Source organism: Silene latifolia, chromosome Y, assembly GCF_048544455.1.
Source record: "Silene latifolia isolate original U9 population chromosome Y, ASM4854445v1, whole genome shotgun sequence".
Lineage (NCBI taxonomy): Eukaryota > Viridiplantae > Streptophyta > Magnoliopsida > Caryophyllales > Caryophyllaceae > Silene > Silene latifolia.
In genome coordinates this window covers 239,201,602-239,229,404 of record NC_133538.1, presented here as the reverse complement: position 1 = coordinate 239,229,404, position 27,803 = coordinate 239,201,602, and the positions used below count along the sequence as shown (strand labels likewise).

At 37.4% G+C, this 27,803-nt stretch overlaps 2 protein-coding genes, 1 non-coding gene and 1 pseudogene across 4 annotated transcripts; 1 reads left to right on the top strand and 3 right to left on the bottom strand.

Annotated features, from left to right (window-relative positions):
• The first annotated feature begins 8,119 nt into the window (after positions 1-8,119).
• On the top strand, positions 8,120-9,830 carry LOC141630321 (uncharacterized). Its single transcript, XM_074443158.1, has 3 exons — positions 8,120-8,383; positions 8,606-8,810; positions 9,022-9,830. The coding sequence occupies exons 1-3, from the start codon at positions 8,120-8,122 to the stop codon at positions 9,828-9,830; spliced, it is 1,278 nt and encodes a 425-aa protein (XP_074299259.1).
• Positions 9,831-10,585: 755 nt separating this feature from the next.
• Positions 10,586-27,803, bottom strand: part of LOC141634344 (uncharacterized) — a 54,441-nt pseudogene continuing 37,223 nt past the window's right edge.
• On the bottom strand, positions 12,632-19,809 carry LOC141634345 (uncharacterized). 2 transcript variants are annotated; one of them, XM_074446557.1, is made up of 3 exons: positions 19,289-19,809; positions 14,552-14,663; positions 12,632-12,943 (listed from the first exon to the last, which is right to left on the bottom strand). In XM_074446557.1, the coding sequence occupies exons 1-3, from the start codon at positions 19,469-19,471 to the stop codon at positions 12,915-12,917; spliced, it is 324 nt and encodes a 107-aa protein (XP_074302658.1). In that variant the 5' UTR covers positions 19,472-19,809; the 3' UTR covers positions 12,632-12,914. The 2 variants fall into 2 exon arrangements, with proteins under 2 accessions (XP_074302658.1, XP_074302656.1); XM_074446555.1 differs by lacking the exon at positions 12,632-12,943 and adding an exon at positions 12,950-13,629.
• LOC141635238 (small nucleolar RNA R71) lies at positions 26,596-26,702 on the bottom strand. The gene has a single exon (XR_012539937.1). It is a non-coding gene; the product is annotated as a small nucleolar RNA R71 (small nucleolar RNA).

Genomic DNA, 27,803 nt, shown 5'->3' with positions numbered 1-27,803 from the left:
ACATCATTTAAAACCGTTGAGTTACCAAGTTAGTATCTTATGGCAACGCTTAAACGTTGGTTTACCTTACCATGGTCTGGTAATAGAAAACTATTAAATTTAACAAAAAGTCAAAGCATGTTGAAAATGAGAGCAAATAAGGAGTTGATTTAGATGAGGAGTGATTAATCATCAGTTTCTCTCACAAAAACGCAACAAAAATGTTGGCATTTGGTATTGACAATATCAGTTGTATACCATCCACAGATATAATTGGATTGTAGAGTTATTATTCTTATAATCTCGCGCGTCATCGGTTTTTAACGGAAATAGTCTTTGACTATTTACAATGAAGACTACTTGTCCATAAAATCTTCATGCAAAATATATAATACGACACATAATTTGATAAATTTGTGAAAACATCTTTGTCAAGAATGTCCTTCGTTTGGCCTTGATACATTTGGTCTCTATCACGATAAGAACCTTAATCCCTTGGATGACGTTGTTCTTGACGCTTCTACGTAAAGGTGGTCATTACTAAAAACTCGTTTCAGCACATAAATTCCAACATGATTAAGTGATTGTCCCTGACTCTTATTTATTGTCTAGCGTAGCATAGCCTCATTGTATATTGTCTTCGCTTAAGAATGAAAGGAATCTTTATATCCGAGGAAGTCATTCCTATGCTCGGTTCATTACCTTTTGCCAACTTTGGCACCCGTAATTATCTTCCTTTCTATTTCGAATTTCCCAAGGCGATTGATAATAAGACAATGTATCTTTAGATAGTCCTCTTACGGAGTTGATGTTCCTCAACAACATAACCGACAAACCACACTTGGTAGAACATACCATTATGAGTTATGTTAAAAAATTCATCATGTATACTCCCTTCCCTTCTTAATAAACATCTTTCCATCAATTGCAAAACGTCGTTGATAACTTTGATTATTAATATGTCAAAAATCATGGTCAAACTAATGTATTGACGACTCTGCAAAAGCAATCCATAGGATTATTGCGAAGAGGATGGCGTACATTTAGTGTGAAATTACTAAAAGATAATGAATTTTGCTCCAAAGTCTAACGGGACAAAATACTCTACCAAGTCTCGAATAATATGAAAAAAAACGACTCCTAAAAGCAAGGATGTTATACGAGCGAAGGGTCAGGATGAATGTAGGCTTTCGCATACCCATATTAATTAGAAAAATTACATGCCCTTAGTTGTCACAAGTATAAATTTTCAAAACCATAGAACAACTTGTGTAGATCTTAAAATAGTTAGTTCTATATAAATGTTATATTCTCGCTTATTCTATAGTTTTCAAATATTTCTGATATTTTATTTACCCAGATCAAGCTAACACCCATTGTTGACATGATTTAAAATTCAGTTTGAGTCTGAAACTTTATTTAAATTCGCTGCATCCAAGACAAAAGAGATATAATTGGACAATTATGATAGATTTTCCTTTTGATCAAAGTTGTTTTTTTCTTATTGTAAAGTTAACAATTTTCTTATATGGAACACTATTTATTTTAAACCAATTGCTTATTTATTCTATTTCTCATGATTATGATATATACGTACTTTGTGGAACAATGTCTCATTGCTAATATTTATTCTGAACCAATAGCTATTTATTTTATTAATCAAGTTTATAAAATTAAAACTGGAACATAAGATTAACTTCTAACAATAGGTTCAAAAGTAAGTAAACAAGGGCCAAAAAAATATCAAAAAGAAATTAATTTGGTATTATGAAGGTCAAGAGATCATGAAATTAAAAATATCATATTTAGGCTCTGTTTCGAAAAAAATAAGCTTAAATTTATCTGAACAAAATTTCATTTTTCTTTTTTTGTTGTAAGTATTTTGTGGATAAATTATTTACCATAATAAGCGAAGATGTGAGAAATAAGCTACCTGTTTTTTTTGTAGTACTTCAATTTATAATATTAAATATGGAGTACTTACTATGTTCTTTTATGTCATATTATCAAAAAAAGCTATCTTTCGGTTAGTTTAAAAAGGAGTTTTTATTTAATCGGTTAACTGATCAGTTTCGAATTTTCAATTATCTTTTAAGCTCGTTTTTTAGGTTTCAGTTAATTTTTATAATGAAATCTGAGATATAGTATATGAATAAGGTGTATTTACATTAATATACCATATAATTAGTTACATAGTATATTTTGAGTATGTAGTACCTACTATTTCGTAATGGTTAGATTACTTGGATATATGCTGATGGTATATATGAAATTTTGTAGTAGATGAAATTAAGTAATACTAGTAATGCGTGAGTCTAGAACCAATCATCAATTCATCATATGAATAACACTTGAGTTGTTTCATTGTTACACAAAAGCTTTGAGTTGTTTAAATCCCCAAATTCTACTTCAGTTTTTCTCGATTTCATTCCCCCGTCTAATGATCTCCACATTCTTATAGAAAGTAAATTAGTTAAACAAAAATAGTAACATATATAGATTAGTGAAATGTTTTATGTATTGATAACTTGAATGTATATGAAGGCATTTATGTTTATGATTTCTTTACACACACTCCAATGATTATTTAGTGATTATATTTTGATGAAATCATAATTTATACTTCGTGTAATTACATAAGATTACATTACATCATCTTAGCATAACACTTTAATAAATAAATTCATCTTTTATTCGCCAACTTCTTGAATTTTAATGCGAGAATACAAACTAAAAATGTATGGGACCATAAGTGGGGAAAGTAAATGTGATAACTTGAACTATTATGAATTTCTATTATCTATTTGATAATTTTAATCCACTTATATTAGGATAATTTTATCAAAATATATTTGATCTACTTATATTAGGATAATTTATTAAAATTTGTTTTAAATACTAAAAAATCTACTTTTATTAGGATAATTTTATTTATTTAGCTTTTTTCGAAATCTACTCTTGTTAGGATTTTTAAAAAAGTTAGACACTCTAATATCGCTTGAAAAGTTTCTACTTTATATATATGTATTGATTGATTGATTTTAGCACTATTGAACTGGTCTATAGATAATCTGCGTTCCCCATACACGTCATAGTTCTCTATCTAAGACCTACAAAGAACTTTTGCTGGATATTGGAAGACTTTCTCTCTCTTCCTTAGAGAGAGCTTTTTCTCTCTTTTCTTGAGAGCACTTTTATCAAAAAATTTGTCCCTTTAATCATTATCATCTATCAAATTCTATTGGATTAATCAATTAAGCTTCTCAATTAAAAAAATAACGCTGCATAATCCTTTATTCTGGGATTGGGGATTGTGGTGGCTAAAGATTTTTTGATCTTCCCTAAAAAACAATCATTTATTGAATCACCCCTGCAAATTCCCATTTCATCTAATTGGGTTCTAGAACCCGATTACGTTGCTTTTAATTACAGCTAATGGCATTATTGCCTATTCCGTGTGGTTCTGGGTTTTGATTCGTAATCATTGGATTTCCTTTAATGCTATTTGTGGGTTTTATGGTTGAAGGCTCGAGGTTGTTCCGACCAATTGGGGTGATCGCCTTTTCTCTGATTGGGTGACGGTTTAACTCCCCAATCTGGTGAGGTTTTTTAGGGTGGTGATTAATGCTATTTAAACCTGCAAAATGGGAAAGTTCAAACCATCAACTTTCATTCACTCTTCTCACTTGAATAAGTGTCCTCTACATTCAAATCGTTTACAATCAGTTTTTAACAAAAAGAAACAAATGGAATTTGAAGGGCAATTTGGTCGATATGGTCAAGGAGGGATAAGGGATGGTGATGCTGGACATCACCTTGAAGGGATGGAAAATAATGAAGATGTCCACCAAAACTTTTATCATCACCAAAACTTCCATCAACCACGACCTAATGCGGAGTTTAACCCAATGAACCCATTGCATGTGAACCTCTGGAGATATCCAAGGTCGGGGGGTTATTAATGTGGATCCGGCTGAACTGGGAGGTCTAGGGATTTCTGGGGTAACTGCTGTCTGGTTTTCTTGGTGGATTACCGGTTGTTTGAGGATGATCTAATTAATGATGTGATTAGGCGTAAATGGGATACAAATGGAGTCATCACAGTTTTTAGAATGGGTGAAATTTATGTTCTGCATTGTGAAGATGTTGATGACCTCGAGGGCCTGCTGACTAGAAGCACAGTGTCCATTGATGGCGCTTTGATGGTTTTGGCACGTTGGTATCCTGACACAGTACCAAGAACGGTTTGTTTCCCGTATGCTGAGGTATGGATTCGTATTTGTGGTCTCCCTTTTGAGTGTCTCAATTTATATGTTGCTCATGTGGCGGGTAAAATGTTAAGTCATCACTATCAAATTGAACCTTTTGGGGTTGTTCCACGAAATGACTACTTGAGGTTGAGAGTCTGTTTGAAGTTAAATGAGCCTCTAATGCCCGGATTTTTCCTGGCTATGGATGGAGGATACCTTCTTTGGGTTCAATTTAAATATGAGGAAATTTATAAATACTGCATTAAATGTGGAAAAATTGGGCATCGGGGGGCTCAGTGTACTGAGAGTCTCATGACAGTAGTTACTAGTATTAATGGCATGATGGATAGGATAGTTGAAAAGGGTTTTATGGTTTTTGAAGCCCATAGTAACCACAAGATGTTCAACATGGACCTAAGGGCACTTCCTACTACTACTCAAACTATTACCTCTAGGGTTCATCTGGGAAATCGTAGGCTGGGAAGTGATAACCAACGAAGAAATGAGAGGGAGATAGTGGTTTTCTTTGACCTGGGCATTACTGCGGGGGGAAGGGTCCTACCTGGTATGAGCTTTGCTGTGACAGCTCAACCTTTTGCTGGTCCAGTTCTCTTCCAGGTGGGACTAGAGGCAGTTCACATGGGAGAGGCAGGAGGAAGAGTTTTTAATGGGGTGGCTGGAGGTGCTGGTCTGGGCAATAATGGTATGGCAGGGAATGTTGGGTCGGGAAATAGAGGTAGGGCTCATACTGGGGATGTTGTGATGGAGGAGGCTGTAAGAAATCAGGGCAATGGCAGTGATCAGGCTGGGATGGGTGCACAGAGGATGGGTGAAGGGAGGGGAGATGGGGCAAATGCGAGAAGGCAAAATGGTGAAAGAAGAGGGGCAGGGGGCTGGATTGAGGAGAATAATGGAAATAATGAGGATGAGTATCATAGTGCAGGGGAAGATTTTGAGGAACCAGGGGGAAATGTGGGGAATTTTGCTGGATTGCAGACTGGAAATGGTATGCAGGCAGGTGCAGGTTCTGGTATGCAGACAGGGACACCACATATTGTGGTGAGAGATGTATATGCTGTTGTTGAGAATCATCAAATGCCAAGGGGGGGGGGGGGACTTGACAGGGATAGAAGGATCCAGGGTGCAATTGCAAGCAGAGTGGAAAGTGATCTAGAATGGGCAAGAGCTCAAGCTGATTTTCGTGGGCTAAACTAGACTTTTGATCCCCCACCAGGTGGGATCCCCATTAGGTACCACTATCCTGATGGGGAGCAGCAGGGTATGGGTGGAGAAATGAATCATGATTATGATGCAAGTTTGGAGGTGTTATCATGATCAGTTCTGACTCTGAAGTGGAAATGGAGAATTTTTCTGATGTTACTGCTCCAAATGCAGTTACTGAAGGAATGAACGATGAGGTTTTAAACTCTGACAATGAGGGACAAGCTAATATTGGAAATTCAATGGCTGTCAACTTGATCTCAGGCACTGATGGTTCAGAGCAGGCCAATGCTGGAATATCAAGTAATGGTGTTTCAGGGCATGTCAATACTGACCTACAACTGAATTGTGAAGAAAGTTATGTCAAGGGGAAGGAGGTGATGTGCACAAAGAGTGTTATGGTAAGGAAACGCAATATCTTATCTATTATTCCTGATGTTATTGTTAGGATGGATTCGGAATTGCAGTTAGGATCTTCATCCTTGCTGCCACTTGATGAAGTTGTGAAGAGGGACCTGGGGGTCAAAGTGAATGACAAGGATCATTAAAACAACAAAGGCAAAGGTCAGGTGATGGAGGCTAATTTCACATCAAGGAAGGGAAATTCTCAAGGCTTCTTCAGTACTCCTCGTTCTGGAATCCCATCTAGGCTCATTGCTATGATGGATGAAGGACGGGCTAATAAATGTATCCCTGATGGATTCATGGGTCTAGCTGATTGCTTTTACAACTCTACAAGTGCTGATGAATTTGCTGAGGTGTCGTCTGAGGCCAGAAAGAGGAAATGCTCCACAATGATTAGTGAAGACTTGGTTCCTGAGGAGGCTGTAAGCTCTTTTGATAGGACAAAAAGGTTATCTGCTTCACTTGGCAAAAAAGAGATGCCATGGGATTAGAAGCTGGAAGGAGAATAAGTTGAAGGCCAATGAAGGTTTTAGAATGAGTGTTAAAGATGTGGAAATGGAAGACTCCTCTGACTCATGAGATGCTGCAACTGAGGAGGGTTTTGCGGAGGTTGAGCCTGATCAATCTCCTCTTTCCCCATGATTGGTCTAATCTGGAATTGTAGGGGTCTTAATAATACGCTCGCCCCTAGAATTCTAAAACTTAGAGCGTTACTAAGTAGTAAGTACTATGAATTTGTTTTCCTTATTGAAACGAAGTGTAATGCGTGTAATCTATACCCTACTTTTAGACCTTTTGGTTTTGCAAATTTTTTGGGTGTTGATGCTGTTGGAAGCTCGGGTGGTTTATGGGTAGGGTGGCGCAAGGAGGCTAGTATGAGCCATGTCTTGTCTTGTAATAATTTGATCGTGCTTTTAGTGAAGAAATGTAATGGTCATTTATGGTATCTCATTTTTTTTATGGTGCACCGTGTGTTCAAATGAGACATGCGGTGTTAGAAGAGCTGGAATCTTGCATTGCAACATTACAACACCCATATATAATAGTGGGAGATTTCAATAAAGTAGAATATGGGATTGATAAACAAAGTAAGTGTACAAGATCTATACAAAGGGCATATGAATATAATCTATGGCGGATTAATAATGAGTTGGTCGACATCCCTTTCAAAGGACCAAGATTCACGTGGTGTAATAATAGAAAAGGGGATAAACGCGTCTATGAAAGAATTGATCGTGCAATGGGGTCCAAGGATTGGTTGAGTATTTTTCCGAATACGGGAATTATACATTATCCGATTCAAATTTCGGACCATGCCCCGATTGAACTTGATCTTCACCTTACACAAAATACAAGTAAGAAACCGTATAAGATTCATGCTTGGGTTTTAGCGGATGAGGAGTGTATGGATATTATAAAGGCTTCATGGATGACTGCCTTTGTAGGAACTCCAGCTTATAGAGTCGCCAGGAAATCGGCTCTGGTGCGTCATAAAGTGAAGAAATGGGCGTTGGATAAGCGCCAAATGTGGAACAAAAAATGGGATGATTTCAATAAGGATTTAGAGAAGGGCATGGATATGGCCATCTTAAATGGTGAGGATGAGGAGTATACACGATGTAATGAGAAAGTTAAGGAATTCTCAAAAGCTGCAGCTATTTTTTGGAGACAACGGGCTAAGTTGAGATGGATAGTAGAAGGGAATACATGCACTAAATTTTTCTTTAACTGGGTTAAAGGAAGGGCGGGAAGGAATTTTATCTTGGGAATTAAGGAGGAGGACGGTAATTGGGTCTTTGACTCAAACCGGTTAAAGCAAATTTTCCAAGCAGATTTTGTGAACCTTTTCAACCCAGTTTGCAGGAATCAAAATGCCAACCACACACTACTAAGGGAGGAACTTTTGAGGGGTTGGGACTCTACTATTAAAAGTGATGATGCTGACTGGCTGCAACGACCTTTCACAGGTATGGAGGTTAGATGTGCAGTTTTTCAGATGGGCCCCATCAAATCACCGGGTCCTGATGGAATACCAGCTTGTTTCTATCAGAAATGCTGGTCCTTTGTCAAAAGGGATGTTACGAAGGCGATCCTTTCTATCCTTAACTCTGGATCAATTCTCAAAGAATTGAACAGAACCTTCATCACCCTTATTCCTAAATGTGATAATCCAGAAGGGGTTAATGACTATAGACCGATTAGTCTTTGTAACGTTCTTATGTGAATTGTATCAAAATGTATCCATAAATAGGCTGGCAAAGGTAATGGGCTATCTTATAGGGGATTTTCAGAATGCTTTCCTCCCAGGAAAACAAATATCAGATAATATCCTACTTGCTCATGAAGCCATGAACAAAGTCAACTCACACAAAAAAGGAAAAAGTGGCCGCTTTGCCTTCAAAGCTGATATGAGGAAGGCGTATGATCGGGTTAACTGGGACTTCCTAAAGGTTGTTTTGCTCAAGGTGGGGTTGCCGCCTAGGCTGGTGGCACTTATTATGAACTGTGTAACAACAGTGTCTTATCAGGTGCTTTTCAATGGTGCTCCCCTCCCATTGTTTCAACCAAAATGTGGCCTGAGATAGGGTGACCCTCTTTCGCCGTACCTGTTTGTGCTGTGCATGGAGGTTTTGTCCAAAAATGTTTTACGGTTACAAAACAATGGCAGACTAAGAGATATTACATTAGCGCAAGCGGAAAGCCAGTTGACGCATCTTTTCTTTGCGGATGATGCGGTCTTTTTCCTACAGGATAAGGATGAGTCTGTGAAGGAATTTCACAAACTATTAGTGGATTATTGTGATGCACCAGGACAAATTATAAATGAGGAAAAATATGGGATTATATTTAGTCCTAGTACGAAGATTAGGAATGCAAGGACCTGTATGAAGATTCTCAAGATAAAAGGAAATAAAGGAATGGGTAAATACATGGGTCTACCCACTGAGGTGCAAGGTTCTAAGAAGACTTTTTTTCAAGGGCTTAATTGATCATGTGATGAAGCGCATTACATCGTGGAACGGAATTTTTCTATCTCCAGCGGGACGGCTTACCCTTATTTCTTCTGTCCTATCAAACCTCTCCAACTACTTTCTATCGGTGTTCAAGGTACCGGTAAGTGTGACTCACAGACTTAACTCTCTTTTGTCACATTTTTGGTGGGCAGGATGTAAATCTGGAAAAACCATCCACTGGTGTAGTCATAAATTCCTTAGTCTCCCGAAATGCGAAGGCGGTTTGGGAATAAGGAACATTGAATGCTTGAATCGCGCTATGCTGGCTAAACATGGATATAGGATTGCCTCAGGGCATGACTCCTATTTCAGCCGTGTATTCAGGAAATTGTTATTGGGCAAAGCCATGCTGGGTGATGAAAGATCTATTAGGAAGCATTCGGGCCTTTCCTGGGGATCAAGAAGTATCCTTCATGTTCTAATTTTAATCCAGGAGCACATGGGATGGAAACCTGGATGTGCGTCAACGTTAAATGTGTGGACTGGTAAATGGGTGGAAGGGGAGTATGGGGAGGCTGGAAATGTTAATCTTAAGGTGAGGGATCTTTTTATTGAAGGAGAGGCGGAAGATGGGGGAAGCTGGAATGAGGACATAGTGCGAGGTTTTTTCTCGGAGGAGACTGCAAGTAAAATCCTGGCAATGCCAGTTAATATGTCACGTAGGGAGGACTCCATCTTTTGGCCGCACAGTAGCACGGGAGAGTATAATGTGAAAAGTGGATATGGAATTGTTTTCACAAATTTTATGGAGTTGCATGGTTCGGAAAAGGATAAATCAAGAGTAGGGTGGGAGGAAAAGGCTTTTGCAGAAGTAAATTATGGAAATTACCGGGACCGGCGACGTGGAAATTATTGTTTTGGAGGATCATTACAGATACGCTCCCGGTGGGAATCAATTTTGAAAAAAGAGCAATCCTGGTTGAGACAGGTTGTAAATTATGTGATAATGAAGGGATGGTGACTGAGACAATGGAACACCTCTTTACAGATTGTGAGATTTCAAAGAGGCTTTGGGCCTGCAATGATTTAGGAATTCGAGTTACAGATGATAGTTTTATAGACATTAGGAAATGGATAATACATTGGGTTAATTACATGAGTAAACTTGAGGAGGCCGATGTTATGTTGGTATGATTTATGGCTACATTTTGGTGCTTATGGTGTGTAAGGAATAAAATTCTCTTCGAAAAGAAAAAATTTCACCCATCTACACTCTTAAGCACATGGGTCCTAGAGGTTCGTAAGGCGGATGAGGCATTGGTCGAAACTAATAAGGAAAGAGAGAAAAGGATTAGGAATATGTCTAAAATGGAGGATGAAAGGGGGAGGTGGCTAAGGGAGAGTAAACCTTTTTATGCAGTTGGTACAAACTACAACTGCGAGTGTATTAGAGTTATGGTTGATGCAGGATGGAAGACGCGGGAGAAGGCAAGCATAGGATGGGTAGCATACACGGAAACGGGTCAAAAAATTGTTGAGAAGTGTATGGCAATTAAGGCGGTGTCAGCCCTTCAAGCGGAAGCTCTAGGACTTCGTGCAGCAGTCCTTTGGGCTAGGGAGGTGAGACAGTGGCATGTGGAAATTTCATCTGACTGTCTATCTGTTGTTGCCTTTTTTGCAGGAATTGAGAAAGCTCATCATCTGACTAGAGGGATCCTTGATGACATCCTAGCTATTAGCAGTTCTTTCCATTGTCTTTCTTTTAGTTATGTTCCAAGTTTGGCAAATAATGTTGCGCATAACCTTGCTTGTAAGGCTATGCCTAGATAGATAGGAATTTTTATCTTTACAACTGTCAAAAAAAAAAAAAATCTAGGCTATAACTTGACTTAAGAAACCGAACTGTACGGCTGTGCCACTGTTTCAGTAACACAAATTTTGCTTTGAGGCGCTGGATAAAACAAAGAGGTTATGAAAAGGCAAAGGAAGCTAGCGAACGCTAGAGCAAGAACTTCATGATAATAGTGGTGCTTCAATGTCTTCAGGTTTGATACTGCACTCACGCTTGGAGGGTGATTCTACTCTCTATACCAAGGCAAAGATCAGCGCAACAACCTGGACATATGCTCTTAGAATCTCAGTGAAATGTAGAAGACATGATGGTAAAACATCTTAATTACCCACCCCACTACCATACCATAAGTGATGACAACATAAGACACTGTTTAAGATGACCTATCACGAAAATTGTGTTGAGAATCGTATTCAATGGTGGCTAACAAATGCAAATATTTTACGAGTCATTTTCTTTTATAACCTCGTATTTCAGTCATACTGTAACAAGTTAGTTGCTCCATTTAGAAATGGAAATAAATACTCCGTAGGAGACAACGGTAAAAAAGAGAAACGATGTGTATACCATGGATAGAGATGCACAAACAATGCTGAAACCTTTGCAGTTGAAGGGGGCATCTTCTGATAAAAACCAGGCTAAATGAAAAGGTAGCAGAGACAAATCAGTATTCATGTAAGATATTCAGGTTAAGAAAAATTGTACTCTATACAAATCTAACATGTCAATGGACTCATAACAAGTGGCGATAATAAGCTTGCTATCGATTGCACCCCTGCTACAAAACCTTGCGCTTTCCCCTGCAAAATGTTGATCACAAACAACATAGTAAGACAATGCTGCAACTAACAGAGGATGGAAAAGAAAACAACTCTACGCTTCAGATTAGCCCATACTGGAACTCGTAATTGATAATTAGTACTCCCTCCAATTTTTAATCAATGCCGTTTTAAATTTTTGAGATAAGCTATCGACATTAGATGGAATCAAAAACATTTTAAAAAGATTACACCATTATACTCATATAAATGAAATACTTTCAATGAAAGAACAGTTCATTTATTTTTCACTTAAATATTGAAAGAGATGAAGTGTCAAAGTATGTGTTTCCATATATAATAGACATATACGAAGAAACAAAAACACTATTTCTGAGAGATTTTCAGAAGATGGCCAATGCAATATGGTAAAAGAACTTCTTGTAGTAACTAGTAAGCTTTCACACACCTGATCAGTAGAGCTTGATCCTTTTGAAATAATGGCGTAAGTCTGACAAACAATTTAAAGAACAATTAAAGAAAACTACAAAAAAATTATAACTAGGCTAGTGTATAGACATCCAAGTACTTATAGAAGGTTTAACAAGAACGTATATGACTCCAAATGAAGCACTCAGGTACGGCACCTGAAATTTATCCGAAATATTGTCAAGGTGAAGAAGGTTTTTCACATCAGTAATTGAGTGTCCAATGGCTATAACAATAATAATGCAAAGACTAGTTCAAGAAGAGAAGTGTGCCTACCCAGCGAGCCCAGGCACACCCATAGAATAATGCCTAAAAGACAACCATAAAGTGAACAAAAAATTAGCTCAATGTGCATGAGCATGTATCAGCATACAAAATGAGCTGAATGAGGAACTTACGTAAGCTATTGATGCGAGCAAGCCCATACTTTAAGATCACCTTCTCTCCAACCAATGGGATAACTAGTGGGAGCAAAAATATCTGGCGGTAAACACAACAAGAAGAAAAAAAATGGCTTAACATTACCTAATATGATTGTATGAAACCATCTACTGGAGGTAAACCAGTAAAAAAAAACAAAAAAATTAGAAAGTAAAAGTTGAAGCAAGATTGGCATCATAGAACATGTCAACACACAACGAAGAAACATACAAAAACCAAGGAAAGCTTTTGAAGTGTGATTAAAGCATATATTTTGTATGTTAAAAATGTTTGTAATCCTGGTACCAAAATATAAGTTCTGGATTAGATTGTTATTACAGGAGGCCTTTTCCTACCCCTATTTCAAAGTCAATGTTCTATGTAAAAACAACATGGATTGACATACAATAAGACCAGGTCAAATACAGAGGAAACAATAAGGGAATGTAGTGACAGACTTACACCAAGCTTTTGACAACTGAAGTGAAATATGCATGAGCTTATCCCTATTTAAAGACATGGACATACCTGAGAAACAATGGAACCTGCTCCAACAACCATCAGTATCTGAGAAAACTGATTTTTATTAAAGCCAAAAGCTGCCTTCAAGTAGTACTGCAGCATCAGAATTCACAAACTTCTCAGTATGTTCACGCAGTTTAACATTATACCATCAAAGTCAGGAAATTAAAAATTTAAAAATGGCCTAATTCTGGTTTCTTATATCAAAACAATAAACATGTAAAACGACAATACGGATTATTGTTTTCTTTTCGTTCTTCATTTGCATTATCATAAAGTATCATTTTAAGGAAACATGTAAACTTTAGATAACATGAAACTGCAAGCATACTGCAATTTGAAAAGTACTCCCATCACCTACATCTATAGAGGAATAACTCTAGGCTATGAATTAGAATTAGTATTAATGAGATGTGGTAAAGTGTCCTTACAAAAGCAAGTTCAAAATTTATTATAGGGACATGGAAGATTAGTACTCTCTTATAAGTACTCTCTAGCTAATGTTCTCTCATTACGGAGTACACTTTATAATGGACACAGAATTTAGAGGGTGAATGCTATATGGTTGTGATTTTTATTGTTATTTATTACCCAAAAAAAAAGGAATCATTGTGATCCATTACAACAGCTCAAAAAGGAAAACTTAATGAATTGATGTGTGGAGCAGTAAATAGTAATGCATGTGTCTTGGATGAATGCAAGTATTTATCTTGATTATACTGTCCGGATCATATAATATGCATATACAAAATCTCTTGACTGATTAATGACAAGTAAGCCTGTATGAAATTTGAAACATATCTCAATTGATCTGTTGAACATTTATCAGTTCAAAAACTGGCACATGAAATGTTTGAGACGGAGTAACAATTTAGTACTCCCTCTACAACATCAACAACATTATCTCAGTAGCGCAAGGGCTCCCAAATCGTGGGATAAGGGAGTTGGATGTACGCAGTCTTATCCTAATGTTGTCCAACAAGGAGATGTTTTTCCCGAATGATCTATCGTGCAGATTGCATCAAATCACTATTTCACAATAAACAATAAAAAGATAGTGCAGTCACTTTAACAGTGAGTCATTTTGTTTTAGTCCACATAATCAAGAACCAACAAATATTAAGCCTTTCGCTTATGGGAAAAGATGATATATTTTAGTACTCTCTCAATTCATTTAAATTCACTACATTATCCTTGGGCAGTGGAAGACACTTACCTGCATTTGCTTTGCCATTGTCACACATATAGTAGATCGTAAAAAGACATCAATACCCTCCCAAAAATAAGTAGGTCCCACTATTCATTCATCTACTTCTAACACTCATGGTATTAAATCAAGGTCGTCACACAAAAAAGTGACCGCTTTGCTAAGATCATTGCAATAGTGGATACCGCAACTATGACCAAAACCAGGAATAGAAGTATGCTCACACTCATCCACTTGGCATACCTTCTCACTTAAATAAAAAAAAAAAAAAAAAAACAACTGCCATATATAAATGTAAAGAACCCAAAAGAATGGGTGAAGTAGCTCCGTAGCTCCTGGTATGTTATACTACTTTTGGTTAATGAATGCATTGCTTTTCATGCATAATAAAGTTGGAATGACCCTTTTTCATATTTTTCTTTCTGAGCAGATTAATATACGGAGTAACTTAATAAGACAGATAGGCAGAAATGCAGATTTAAACTAAAACATACTGAAGAGGAAAATGGTTGTAGAGACGGTGAGAAGTAACAATGGTTTCCGTTCATATTCATCAGCAAGCTGACCCAAAAGTGGAAGTACTACCATCTTAAAGATTCCAACAACCTACGTTTCATAAACAAAATTTAAATTATGTATGGAATAGGCAACTATACAAAATACAAGTCCTACACCAAAACATGATTTAGACTGGGTAACATGAATCATGTATAAAACAATGGCAAAATAAAGAGAGGCGAGAAGACCTTATAAAAAAAAATTGAGGGAGCATGAAGCAATATTTAAAGAGAAAAACATCAACAATAGCTAGTAATAGCAGCAAGTTTAAAAAGGGTAATCGTACCCCACATTCCGACCTTCCGTAGGGTAATGCAATAGCTTCATTACCTTTCTTAACATTTTTGTCCCCTTACATCTTTAATTTCTGTATGGAGAAATTAGGTCAACACCTGTCATAACCACGAGTAGTTTGCAAACTTGCGCCGCCATGAGGAATGTGTTCACTACTTAGTTTTTCTTAAAAGCTAATATTTTTTTTATATAAAAAATGACGAGCTTAATCTATTTAGTACTCCTATAATTTAACTGTGTTACTCCGTAGTTGTTAACATTATTATCAAGGCTCTATGTTTTCAGTATTGCAACAATCGGGCCCTTACTTCCTCCCCTGCTCTGGACGAACACTTGATCATGAGGATATTGCTATATATTTAAACTAAAATGTTGTTTTAGACTTTTCATTTAGTAATAGAAGTACAGTAATAAATACGATAACTTTAAAATACAATAAATTTATATCAGTTCGATGACTATATCATTACTCAATATTAGCTTAAATACATTGCCAAGTAATTATTTATTTTAAAATATGGGTCGGAGAGTGGATACTCCATTTCTCTCATATCGGTGCATCTAATACTCAATAATCAAGATCGTTATCATTAGTAGCTACCATTGTGTGGGCTATCCATTTCCCTCCTCGGTCTATATAGTCCTTCGTAATCTAGATTAGTAGCTATCTTTGCGTGAAAGCAACAAAATATTAGGAAAAATTATCCTAAGTAAAAAGAAAATACATATATTATCCTAACTAAAAGATTGAGGATCCAATGAGAACCACCTTCCCGCGAGAACTTCAAGTTCAGAACTTTGGTGCCAAAGGTACAACAATATTATACTAAAGGTTCGGAAAGCAAAACCTTACTAAAGGTTCATAAAGCAGAACCTTTGTACCAAACCTTTGTTCCTTTGGTACAAAGGGTACTCAGCCGGCAGCAGACAGCTCCACCGAGGGCCTGCTGACCATTTTAGCCTTTAATTTTATGAGATAGTTGAAATGAGTTCTCACGTTTATCATGGAAGGGTGGTTCTCATGGGATCTCACTCTATATAAACGTATCAATACTATATGTATAATCCAGAAACCAAAGGATTTCAATGCAATTAAATAAATCTATACAAATTAACTATAATATATAGTTTTAAGCGATAGCGCTCTGTGATAGACCTGACCAAGGAACTTCAATTTAAATATTATATAGTTTTGGTTGAAGTATAAAGAATATGGTGATTTTCCTTAAAATAAATATGCCCCAGTTATGGTATTAATTAGTATAAAGATATTAATTATTTAACATACACAAATATAATATAAATATGCTATATTTTGCAAACTATTAAAAGGTAAATAAATCAAGCTAGATTTCCCAAGAATATCGATCATATTCCATAATTATTTCGATTTATTTACCTTGGATTTTATTGTTGCATTGCCCAGGCCACAGAGCGGGGAAGGATTCTATTATGGTGGTTGTTGACAGGTTCGGTAAAATGGCACATTTTGTGGCAAGCAAGAAAACTGAGGATGCTGCCAATGTTGCTGAGCTCTACCTGAAGGAGATTGTGAGGCTACATGGAGTTCCAAAAACAATTGTCTCAGGGACACAAAGTTCATGAGCTACCTTTGGAAAACACTGTGGAAGCTCCTAAAAACTAAGCTCTTGTTCATCACATCTCACCACCCTCAAACAGATGGCCACACAGATGGCCAGGCTGCAAGGAGGAGAAACAAGCTGATGCCTAGAGCTGAGGGTCCATTTGCAATCATTGGGAGAATTGGTCCAAATGCCTACAAAGTTTACTTGGTGACTATGGAGTACATGGAACTTTCAATGTGGGTGATCTAAGTCCATATTATGAAGATTCTGAGGGAGAGGAGGTCAAGCCATGTTCAACCAAGGGAGGTTGTAGCAGGGGCCAAGGACCAGGCCAACCTAAGCCACGGCCAAGCCAACTCAGACCATACCCTTGCCAGCAATATTGCCAAACCAACCACTGATCAGTCAACTTTGGGGGCTCAAAACAGTCAATTGACCACCAACCACCAACTCCCACCCTGGACACAGCTGAAAGTTAGGCCAACTAAGTCCAAAAGCATCCTAGGGAACTAGGTCCAACATGAAAAGCATAAAGTAGAGTTTTCTCGTTTGGCTAAATAGGAGGGAGTGTTACCAGAGATTAATGCTTTTGGAAGTAGTCCTCATATAGTTTTGGGTTAATGATTGGTCTCACATGAAAGCTTTTGTGTTGTTTGATATTGGTAGTTGATGTCGATTTTGAGTTGTCGGTTTTCTTGTACCAGGGCTGAATGTGATGGTAATCCTGTCCGGTTCTTTGTCATAATATCAATGCAGAGGTCAGGTAGTGGATGGTTCGAGACATTGTTGAATAATCATACCAATGTTTGCTCCAATGGTGAGATATTCTTTATCATAGACTGAGGAGTTAATATATCCTCCATTATCAAGACTGTTGATAAGGTTTACAATCTGGATTGGTTCAGTAGCTCGTCAAAAAATGAATGCTCAGCAAGCTGTTGGTTTCAAATGGATGTTAAATGAGGTGAATGAGCAAAAGTAGTTTTAGATTTTGGATAGTAAAAAAAACTTGCTTTAAAAACGCAGTTTATACTAAGATTGATGAACCTATACTAGAGAAGGCAATAGGGTAATCATCTTATCACTTTGATCTATAATTTTTAGTACCTACATCTACTTTGTCATTTATCATACTGTTTCGTTACTTTGTGGAACGCAGATCAAATGGCTTTATGTGTGTTTGACTAAAAAAATCATGATAAAAAAACCTTCAAAAAGGAGTTAAGAATGCAAAACTTATTACTAAGATTGTAAAATGCGGGTGAGTAGGCTGTATAAGATATGACGATTTCTTCTGGTTTCCATACTTTTATATTGCCTTATTACGTACTCATTGCCTATTAGTTCATACATGCATGTTTTTCTTTATTATGATGATGTGATTTTTTATATAGCTCTACCATTTGAGAACAGATTATTCGGCATGTTATATCATAGTTCACAAGGGAGGCTGTTCAGGGAGAGATGCATTGCGGATATAAATGATGACAATGATGACAATGATGAGGATGACGACGATGGATACTGGCGAGTAAGTGAGTAACTTCTTATTACTTTCATACAGTCACCATCGTCAACTTTGGTCGATTTTTTAATTTCGCAAATTTGTTGCTGCAAAAATATAGCTTCTGCTTGTGAAATCGGTGTATATATTGGGCCTCCTCAGTCCTCAAACTATGAATGACCTTTTTTTTTCGACATTTCGTCGCATATAAAAACTAGAGCCGTGGCCATTTGAATTCTGTAACATATTTGCACTACTTCTACTACAGTTCGTCGACTCTACAAGAATTCTGCTACACTACGACAGTCAATAAGGTATATGCATATATTGCATGCTGAAATTCTGTTAACACGACATAAAATAATTTTGGGTATTCTCATTGGTACCCTTTCTTATTCGATTTTTTTTAGTTACGCCTCTCCCTTTTCTGAATCCCCAATAATACCCCTTAACTTTTATATTTACTCCTAACTGTAGCCCATTTAATTTTGCCGTCAATTGAATCTATAAGACTCAAGTGGAATAATTAGGATGATAGAGTAGTCACTTAGCATTTTGACCACCGTTACATTACTTTTCTCCACCTTTGTGCACATTTTCCCTCTATTGACGAACTTCGTATTTAAGTTCCCACTACGAATCAGCCCTCTTTAGTCTTTCCCCTCCAACTTTCAGCTATTGATACTTTTAGTTACTTATGACGAAGTCTTAAAAATATGTATGATGTAATGAGAAGCGTTGCTATATTAATGAGAGTTTGGCATAATGAGAACTTGATAGAGAAATTAGCTTTAAACCATATTCTCTTAATTAAAATGTTATTTTGGAGATATAGCACTTGCTCTTTGGTTGCAATTTGTCTTCACCAAAAAGAGTTGGATGCAGCAGGCGTAGCGCGCGGCTTTCCAGCTAGTTAAAAAAGAAAAATTGGTATGGAAGAGAGCTTTCTGAGTTATAGCCCCATCTCTCGGACCTATTAAGACAAGCTTGGCCCTATGCCATCTAGGAAAGCACCCAAACAAATTACTGCGGAATATAGAAAGTAGCAAGAAAGTTTGATTGATGAATATGAAAAAGCTAATAAAAATTAATAGTATCTGTACGCGATCACAAAATCTCATTTACGATAATCAGGAGCGTAACCCAACTTATTCTATGTGATATGGTCCATTTAAATTATACCCAAATGACCATAGGTATTGTAGTTTTAACATTTGAAGTTATCAAGAAGACAATTTCAGCTACCAACTATTTGGTCTAACATTCAAGGAAGGAAGAAGGAGACGTACAGTTTGTTGAAGGCCGTTAAGATAAATAGCCTGGGAGCAAGTAACTTGAGCAGGACAAAGAGCACGTGTAGTAACATCAACAAGAACAGATACCGTCATTTCCTCCGCAATCCAAAGCACACACAATGGCAGCAATAAGCACACCATCGGCCTTAATTCTCTTATACTCTTCAAACTCTCCATTCTTTTACAATCCCAATCAATTCAACAAATATAACTTTTTTAATTTATAATCCAATCTGATACAATTATATTCTTACAAACTAGTATTCCGTTTAATTTGTCGATAAACAAATATAATAGGATGACTGAAGTGGGAATTTCCGTTTCTTTTTTATTTTTTATTTTTTATAATTTTGTTTTGGAGGTTTGGATACAATGGAGATGAATTTATCGAATGATTCATGGAAGTATGAAGAAGAAGATAAAAGGGATGGGAATTGGAGAAGAAAGGATTAAATAAATTAGCATACGCAGGCGCGTGTGGAGTGGGATGGAAAGAGCATTTCTTGTGTGAGGCACGCCCCACGGCCCCAGTTTCTGTTCAAAATCGGGTACCGGCAAGCATTTAGTATAAAACATGATTTCATTTTCCAGGATTCAAAAACTGTATCTGAAACCGGTTACCCAAAAATCGATATTCTGATCACGTTTCAAAATTTTAAATGCATTTTCCAAACCCTCCTTGTCAACTTGTCACTATCAAAGTGTTCATTACCTTTCCCTTCTCCGTGTGGGTCTCCATGGCTAGGAGTGTCGAGCTCCGCACTCCCTTTACTTGGCTTAATCTCATCCATCGCGCTCAAACCCTAAATTCCGTCATGATTGAAAAATCTGTCACTGGGATAATTTTAACTAAGATGAAGTGGGAGGCAACGAAGGTCAAAGGATGGAGATCAGAGGTGTTCACATGGTGGTCGGACATGGTGATAAAGTGATGGCATTTGAGGTGATTGTGATCCGTTCAGAGGTGGACTGGTTGTTACTTGTTGGTAATAAGTTTTGAATGAGTAATTTTGTAGGTACTTGAGGCGAAAGAGATGGTATACGAAAAGCTTGGTAGTACCGAAACGGATACGAACAAGAATACGAAACGGATACGTGATACGATACCCCATAAAATGTAGGATACGGGATTATTTTTTAAATTTAATAAAAAATACGGAATATATTTTATAGTAAAACGGTCAACTTTGTTTTTGTCAATGTATTTTATTTTAAATTTTATATTAAAATTTAAATGATATACCCCTAATAGTCGCTCATTTATCCCTCTTCCATTTTGCACAATAAATACGTAAATAATTTTATACTACACAAAACACTCTGTCCCACTCTACCCCACATGCAAATTAATTTAGACCACAAAAAACTTTCCAAAAAAAGAAAAGAGAGTAGAAAATCCGACTACCGTGAAAAAAGGAAGAGGGAAAAAATAAGCGACTAGAAAGGAGTATTTTATTTTATTTTATTTTATTGGTAAAAAAAGCGGGATTAACCCAAAACAAAAATACAAACTACAAACTACAAACGAAAGTCTAAAACGCATAAAACGGAACATAACAAGGCCAAGAAACGCCTCCTACATTAAGCTGAGCTAAGCAAAATAGATGACCCGACATGTCGGATAACTCGATAACATTCAATTGTTGTGATTGCACGACCCTTGGTTAGTCGACCAATTGGCGCCCGCATTCGCCTCACGATAAATATGGTGCACCTCGACTGTCTATGGAGTATCACGATGGAAGGCCTTGCAAATTTGAATTAGGTGTGAGTGGGGTGTTAGGAGCTATTGCTCCCCTTCCAAAAAAAAAAACTCAGAATCACATTAGAATCGGCTTGGATAATGAGACGGGCAAACTTGCGCTCTGTGGCCACCAACAAACCCCGTCGAAGCGCCATAAGCTCGCCCCTTGTCACAGTAGCAATCCTCAACTTCTCCGCAGACGACAACACCATGTGTCCTGTTGAGTCGCAAAAGATACCTTCCACTCCCGACACACCCGGATTACCCTTAGAAGCTCCATCAATATTAAGAACAATCCAATTATCCAGTGGCGCAGTCCAACGAACATAAATCTCATGGTAGTTACCTTCCTTTTTCTTGATGCAAATATCTGTTACATCCTTTGTATTCATAACTCCCCAAAACCGTTGATTGAGGAATGAGTGCATATTACTCGAAATCGCATCTAACCGTCCAAACACCCTACAATTGCGCCATCTCCATATCCACCACACAATGATTGAAATCATAGACCGCCATGAACGGAGCTCCGCACAATCCTTGGTCGACAGATTCATAGCGAGTCAGTCACGCAGATCCATAATATCAAGGAAATTACGATTTTGAGCAAAGATAAAAAGAGACCAAACCTTTCTTGCAACTCGACAATCATATACATACATAAATATATGTAAATTATTTAAAAATATAATACTCATATTTAACCATATTTAATAGGGTTATTTCATATGAATAATCCATCATATAAGTGGCCTGCTTAATTTACTCCATCCTTAAGTAATTCGAATTTAATCCCCCATATCCCCCTTCCTTCCCAGAACACACTAGAGTGACCGGTAACCTAAACAACAGGTTACCTTATGTTTTTAAGAGTTAAAAAGCACCTTAATTATTTTACAAGAATAATCAAAAGTATGAGTGACCTTCTTATAACACTCCAAACCATATTTAATCTCATAATAATCCGAACTATTACTACTCCTCCTACGGTCACTCCTCTGGCACCGACTCCCTCCACTCCTATCCTTTTTTCTCTTCTTCTCTCAATTCCAGCCTTATCAATGGGCAACCCAACCCTGCAACTAAATCGTCCTAACTTGCATAACAAACTCAAGATGTAAAATCAATTCAAAACAATCAAAACGCGAATCAAAACCAAAATGTCATTATCCGCAGCAACAATGCAACAATAACAGCATCACCCTCTGCGATCACCTCTCCAAAAACTCCCCATCATTAAAGACCCCACCACATCAACCACCACAGCGCCACCACCAAATAGACCAAGACAATAACAACAACAACAACAACAACAACAACAACAACAACAACAACAACAACAACAACAACAGCAACAATCCTTTAGTCACCTTCTCCGAAGACCCAATATTCTCCCTATTCTTATTCCCAACATTCTCATCAACTCAATTCGCATCACATGCACTCTCTTCTTCCCCCGCCGCCTCACCCGCCGAACATGATGGTGATTGGTGGTAAAAAAATGCATGATGGTGATAAGAGGGATTAAAGGATGGAGTAATTTAAGCAGGTCACCCATAGGATGGATTATTCCTATGAAATATTAGTGACCACATCATTTTTTGCCTGTTATAGCATGTCAAAAAAACAAGCAAGTTTGTTCTGGGAAGGAAGGGGGGTAGGAGGAATTAAATTCGGATTACTTAAAGGATGGAGTAATTTAAGCAGGTCACCATAGGATGGATTATTCTTATGAAATAACCCTATTTAATAATAACCCATATTCAATCATATACATAAATAAGTCATGTATTCAAAACATAGCTTAACCATTGTTTAATCATGAAAGTTTTATAAATTAGATCACATGACATCGACATTATACCGAGTTAAAGTGTCCTTGAATGTCTGTCCAAATGATGCGGGAACATTATAAGACACTGAAGGAGAACGATGAGAAGTTGGCATTCACGGATAGCAACACGGTTTCATATGCGCTGCTCTTACATGGGATGCCAGTTACTTGGGCAACAAGTATTCTTAGCTGCCAAAAAATGTGTGATAGCTGGTTGTATGGAGTTGTAATTGTTCTTACTTTCATAATAAATTTAAGGTAGTTGTTGTCTTATTTCCTTAATAATTCCTAATTAGTTTAAGGTAATCTTAGACTATAAATAAGGAGCTTGTAATAAGTTTTACTCATTCAATTCCAAAGTTTATTTTAAGTTTATACGTGTGTGTTCTCATTAATTTGCGAGTTGTAAGATCTTTTATTTCTTTCCTGCGAGATTGAAATAATTTTAATTCATCCTTGCAAGGTTGAATTCCGTGTCTGTAATACCCCGTATTTTCTAGTAGTGCTCTCGTCGTAATACAACTGAGTACTCGACCGAGTGACACTCTACTCGGCCGAGTACGCCGACTGAGTGCCCTCTGAGCAATTTACCAGCTCCTGTTAGTGAGTCACTCGGCCGAGTGGCTGGTGTACTCGACCGAGTGCCACCGAGCACTCGAACGAGTGTACGGGCTCAGTCTTGTTTCCGCGTGTGGGCCTTGTGTGGTATATATGCTCTCCTTTTCATATTTTCCCTCATTTCACAACCCTAAAACATTCCACCATATCTCAAAATCCCCCAAAATCCTATATGACCTTATCCTCTCAAGATTCTCACCATACCCATGAAGATTTGAACTCAAGCTCCATTCCTTTTTCATTTGTTTACATTTGTAAGTAATTATTCTCCCTTTTTCCTTTATTTATTGTTAATAAACCCTAGTTTTTGGGATTTTAATTAGGGTTTTGGTTAATTAGTATTATTAATGTTGTAGGATGTATTTGTGATAGATATTTCATTAATTTTTGTAGGAGGAGACTTCCTAGAGGAATCATTCTAGTGTGCTTGCTTTGATGTGAAGATTTGCAATAGGTAAGGTTTCCCTACTCGGTCTTAGTAATATGGTTGTTTACATTTGTGTTATTTGTCATGAATTACATATTACATGTCACAATTGCACTATAACCTGCTTTGTTGGGAATTTAATGTTAGTTGTACACTAGTATTGTATATTCATCATGTCATGATGTTGGGTAAGTCATATTGGTTTCACCTATTTACTTGAATTGCATTATAACATGAATTTGGAGGATTGTTGGTTATTAAATGGGTTTAATTGGTGAACATGTGCATTTATGTCATATTGTGGTTCATGGTTATGTGGAAAGACATAATTGGTGTTTATTGTATGCATTGGTTACTTGTGGATGTTGGAGGAGATGGTTGGTGGAGTTTTGGTGTGTTGTGTTGGGTTGTTGAGAAGACGTAAGACGGGTCTGGAGACCTGATAAGTGCATAATTTCCATAGTTTTACCCCTTAGATTAGCTCCATTTTACATGTCATTTAGCACTTATCATAGTGTTTTGAGCTAATATTTGTTATTCTAGTTGCAATTGCTTGTTTCCACATGTTTTGTAGGAGTTTAAGCTTTTAGGAGCTAAAATCCAACAAAGATGCAATCTAGAGTGCAAAAGCTAAGCAGGAGCAAGTATTGGGCTAAGTGTATGAAGTTGCATAGGTTTTTGCATGAAGATTTAATGGATTGAAGTAAGAATTACAAATTAAGTCAAATGCAAAGTCAAGCCCAAAATGAAAGTCCAAATTAAGGTGGAAGCTTTGGATGCTAAGGAGCTTTGGATGCTAAGATTAAGAAGCATTATCGGGTGATTAAAGGAGCATTAAAACATAAACATTGGATCCCTCGAGCATTAAAACGAGAATTGAAGCCAAAATGCCCGGATAACCACGCCCCCGACCGGGGCTGGCAACCCCGATCGGGGTTGACCCTCTCTTGCAATTTTACATTATGCCCCTATTTTCTTATAAATAGGGGCCTTAATCCGTCATTAGGGATATCTTTTCTCACGTCTTTCATACTCTATAATAGCCTTAAGCAATATTCTCTCATTAGTTTTCATATTTAGTTTCAATATTGTTAAGCTTTTGTTGATGTTAAACATTTGGTTCTAAGTTAATTCAAGCATTTGGTTCTCTTTGTAATTCAAGTTCTAGTTCCTCATTTCGGTAATTCTTACTCTTGTTTATTTAGTTTACATTTCTTTTTACGTTTTCATAATTACATGGCTAGCATTTCAATTTTACCACATAGTTTAGCCTCATATTTTATGTTTTATCATTTATTTTATATCATTTCTACAATCATGTTTAGCATTTTATTTAACATAGTTTATAGTTTACATTTCGTCATGATTAGCTAAATTCCTTAGTTTTGGGGCGAGGGAAGCCATGCAAAATCAAATATGTAAAATGATAAATTAGGTTGATATAATATTGTCTAATTGTTTTTATCACATGTTTGCACCTCAACGTTTAATCTTTGTTTAAAGGTCTTATTTATTGATTAAGTTTATTAATTCGTTCTAAAAGTCAAGAGGTATGGAATCGGATTAGACTAAGCAAGTATAGTAGGACGACCTAGTCATAAACGAGAGTTTCTCTAGGACCCGGTCTATGGTTGACATTAATATCGTAAGGTGGGTGTCTCTAAGCCTAAACAATTGACAATGTTGTTATTACCGAGCTTAACATGAATGTATATTTACCTTTGCATGTGTGACTCGACTCCCCTAGACTGCTTTTATCATATTGTTTACAATTTTATAATTATTAATCATCAAACCAACCAACAAATCAAACCAAACGAAATCGGCCTTGATAAGAATCTCTCCATAGCATATCATAACGCAATTCCCGTCTCCTTGTGTTCGACCCCTATTACTACATTAATTTGTGTTTAGGGTAATTATCTTTGCATAGGTGTATGATAGCCTATCAAATTTTGGCGCCGTTGCCGGGGAGCACGGTTTTATTGCGTATTGATTTGTCGATTTTTATTTTGTTTTATTTTGTCTTGGGGAACACTTGTTCCTTGAGACCGTTACTTATCATTTTCTAAAAATTATTGTCTTATGCCCAGGTCCTCTCGTAGTGGAGATTTGCTTTCACCGGATTCCGATCCCGAGCAAAACTTTAGGAGAAGACGACGTTTTTGGAAAGAAGTGAAAGAAGCCGCTTCTCCGGTGCAAGTTGAAAGTGCTAGAAAGTCTTACTTAGACGATATAGAAGCCCTTTATGAGGAGGAGGTTTCAAGTTCATCATCTCCACCACCACCACCATCTTCAACCAAAAAGATGGTGAAACTTTCCGATCACTCAAAGCCCACTGCGGCCATGCTTCCGGCCGGTATCACAACTACTCAAATTACCGCGCCGGACCTCGAGATCAAACCGGCTTTCATTAGCCTTGTGGAGAGGAAGAAATTTGGGGGAAGTCCTTTGGAGGATCCCAGTTTGCATGTGCAAATTTTTTGCGATTATTGTCCATGATCCGTCACACGGGCGTCACTCAAGCCCCAAATAAGGGAAATACTTTTCCCTTTGTCTTTGAAGGACAAGGCCAAGCTTTGGATCAATAGCCTTGACCACACCGCTATGGAAATCACCAATTGGGAGACATTGGCTCTTGCTTTCTATCAAAAGTTTTTTCACCGGAGAAAACTCAAACTTTGAGGAGCCAAATCACCGGATTCCGTCAACAAGCTCTTGAGAGCTTATATGAGGCTTGGGAGAAGTACAAATAATTTCAAAGACAATGCCCACATCATGGGCTAGATGATTGGTTTCTAGCTATAACATTCTACAATAGATGTTGTGCCGAGTTCCGAAGGATTCTTGATTCCGTCAACAATGGGCGGTTTGATCAAATTGACACCAATATTGCTCATGCTACGATCGAATCTATGGCGGTCCATGACGCACAATATGTCAATTTCCGAAGTGTGCCACTCAAAGGTAAAGAAGAATCCTCCGACAATCTCGTCTTGTTAGCTCAAATTGCCTTACTCCTACAACAATTGGGGGAACGAGATGCTAGAGATTCCCTTCAACCACTCAATACCGTGTCTTCTACAAGTCAAATCATTGTTTGTGATGGTTGCGGAGGTGCGGGTCATTACACCACTCATTGCCAAGCTACTATTGAAGAGGTAAATGCTTTTCAAGCTCTAAGACAAAGTTCTTATCCACCGGGTACATTTTCAAATACATATAACCCGAATTCAAGATTCCACCCGAATATGTCTTATAGAAGTAATAATGCGCTTAAACCCATCCCCCCCCCCCCCCCCCACCACCACCACAACAAAATGCCTATGTCCCTCAACAACAAAAGTATAATCCTCCACCAGGTTATCAAAACCAACAAAAGCCACCACAACAAAATTACCAAAAAAATCAACCCCCACCACAAAATGTCCAACAAAACAACCAAGGAGGAGGTAAGCTTGAGGGCTTGATAGTACAAATGCAAAAGGAATTGTTGGCTCAAATCCAAAAGAATGAGCAAAATCATAATGCCACAATCAAAATGTTGGAGCAACAAAAGGCTGAACTAGCCTCATCTAGCTCTTCAAGGAAAACGGGTCAATTACCCCCTCAAGGTGAGCAACCACATGCTACCCTTAATGCTATCTCCCTAAGAAGTGGTACGAAATATGATGGACCATCCATGCCCAAGGAAGATGAGGAGGTACTTGTTGAGTTGGAGATTTCTCCAAATGGTAAAGAAAGTGAGGATGTTCGAAAGAAGGTGCACGATCCACTTGTGGTTGAGAAAATCAAAGAAGTGGAGGATGCTCCTCCAAAGATATTGAAACAAAGGTGCCGGAAAAAGTCAAAGTGCCATTCCCACATAGATTGGCAAAGCATCAAA

Coding starts and splice junctions, on each gene's coding strand:
- LOC141630321 (XM_074443158.1), top strand. CDS start 8,120: ATGGGCTATCTTATAGGGGATTTTCAGAATGCTTTCCTCCCAGGAAAA. Junction 8,384..8,605: donor TAACAACAGTGTCTTATCAG/GTGCTTTTCAAT, acceptor TTTTTCCTACAG/GATAAGGATGAGTCTGTGAA. Junction 8,811..9,021: donor TCTACCCACTGAGGTGCAAG/GTTCTAAGAAGA, acceptor TTTGGTGGGCAG/GATGTAAATCTGGAAAAACC.
- LOC141634345 (XM_074446555.1), bottom strand. CDS start 19,471: ATGGAGAGTTTGAAGAGTATAAGAGAATTAAGGCCGATGGTGTGCTTA. Junction 14,664..19,288: donor TTAACGGCCTTCAACAAACT/GTACGTCTCCTT, acceptor TATGAAACGTAG/GTTGTTGGAATCTTTAAGAT. Junction 13,630..14,551: donor TACAACCATTTTCCTCTTCA/GTATGTTTTAGT, acceptor AATTTCATACAG/GCTTACTTGTCATTAATCAG.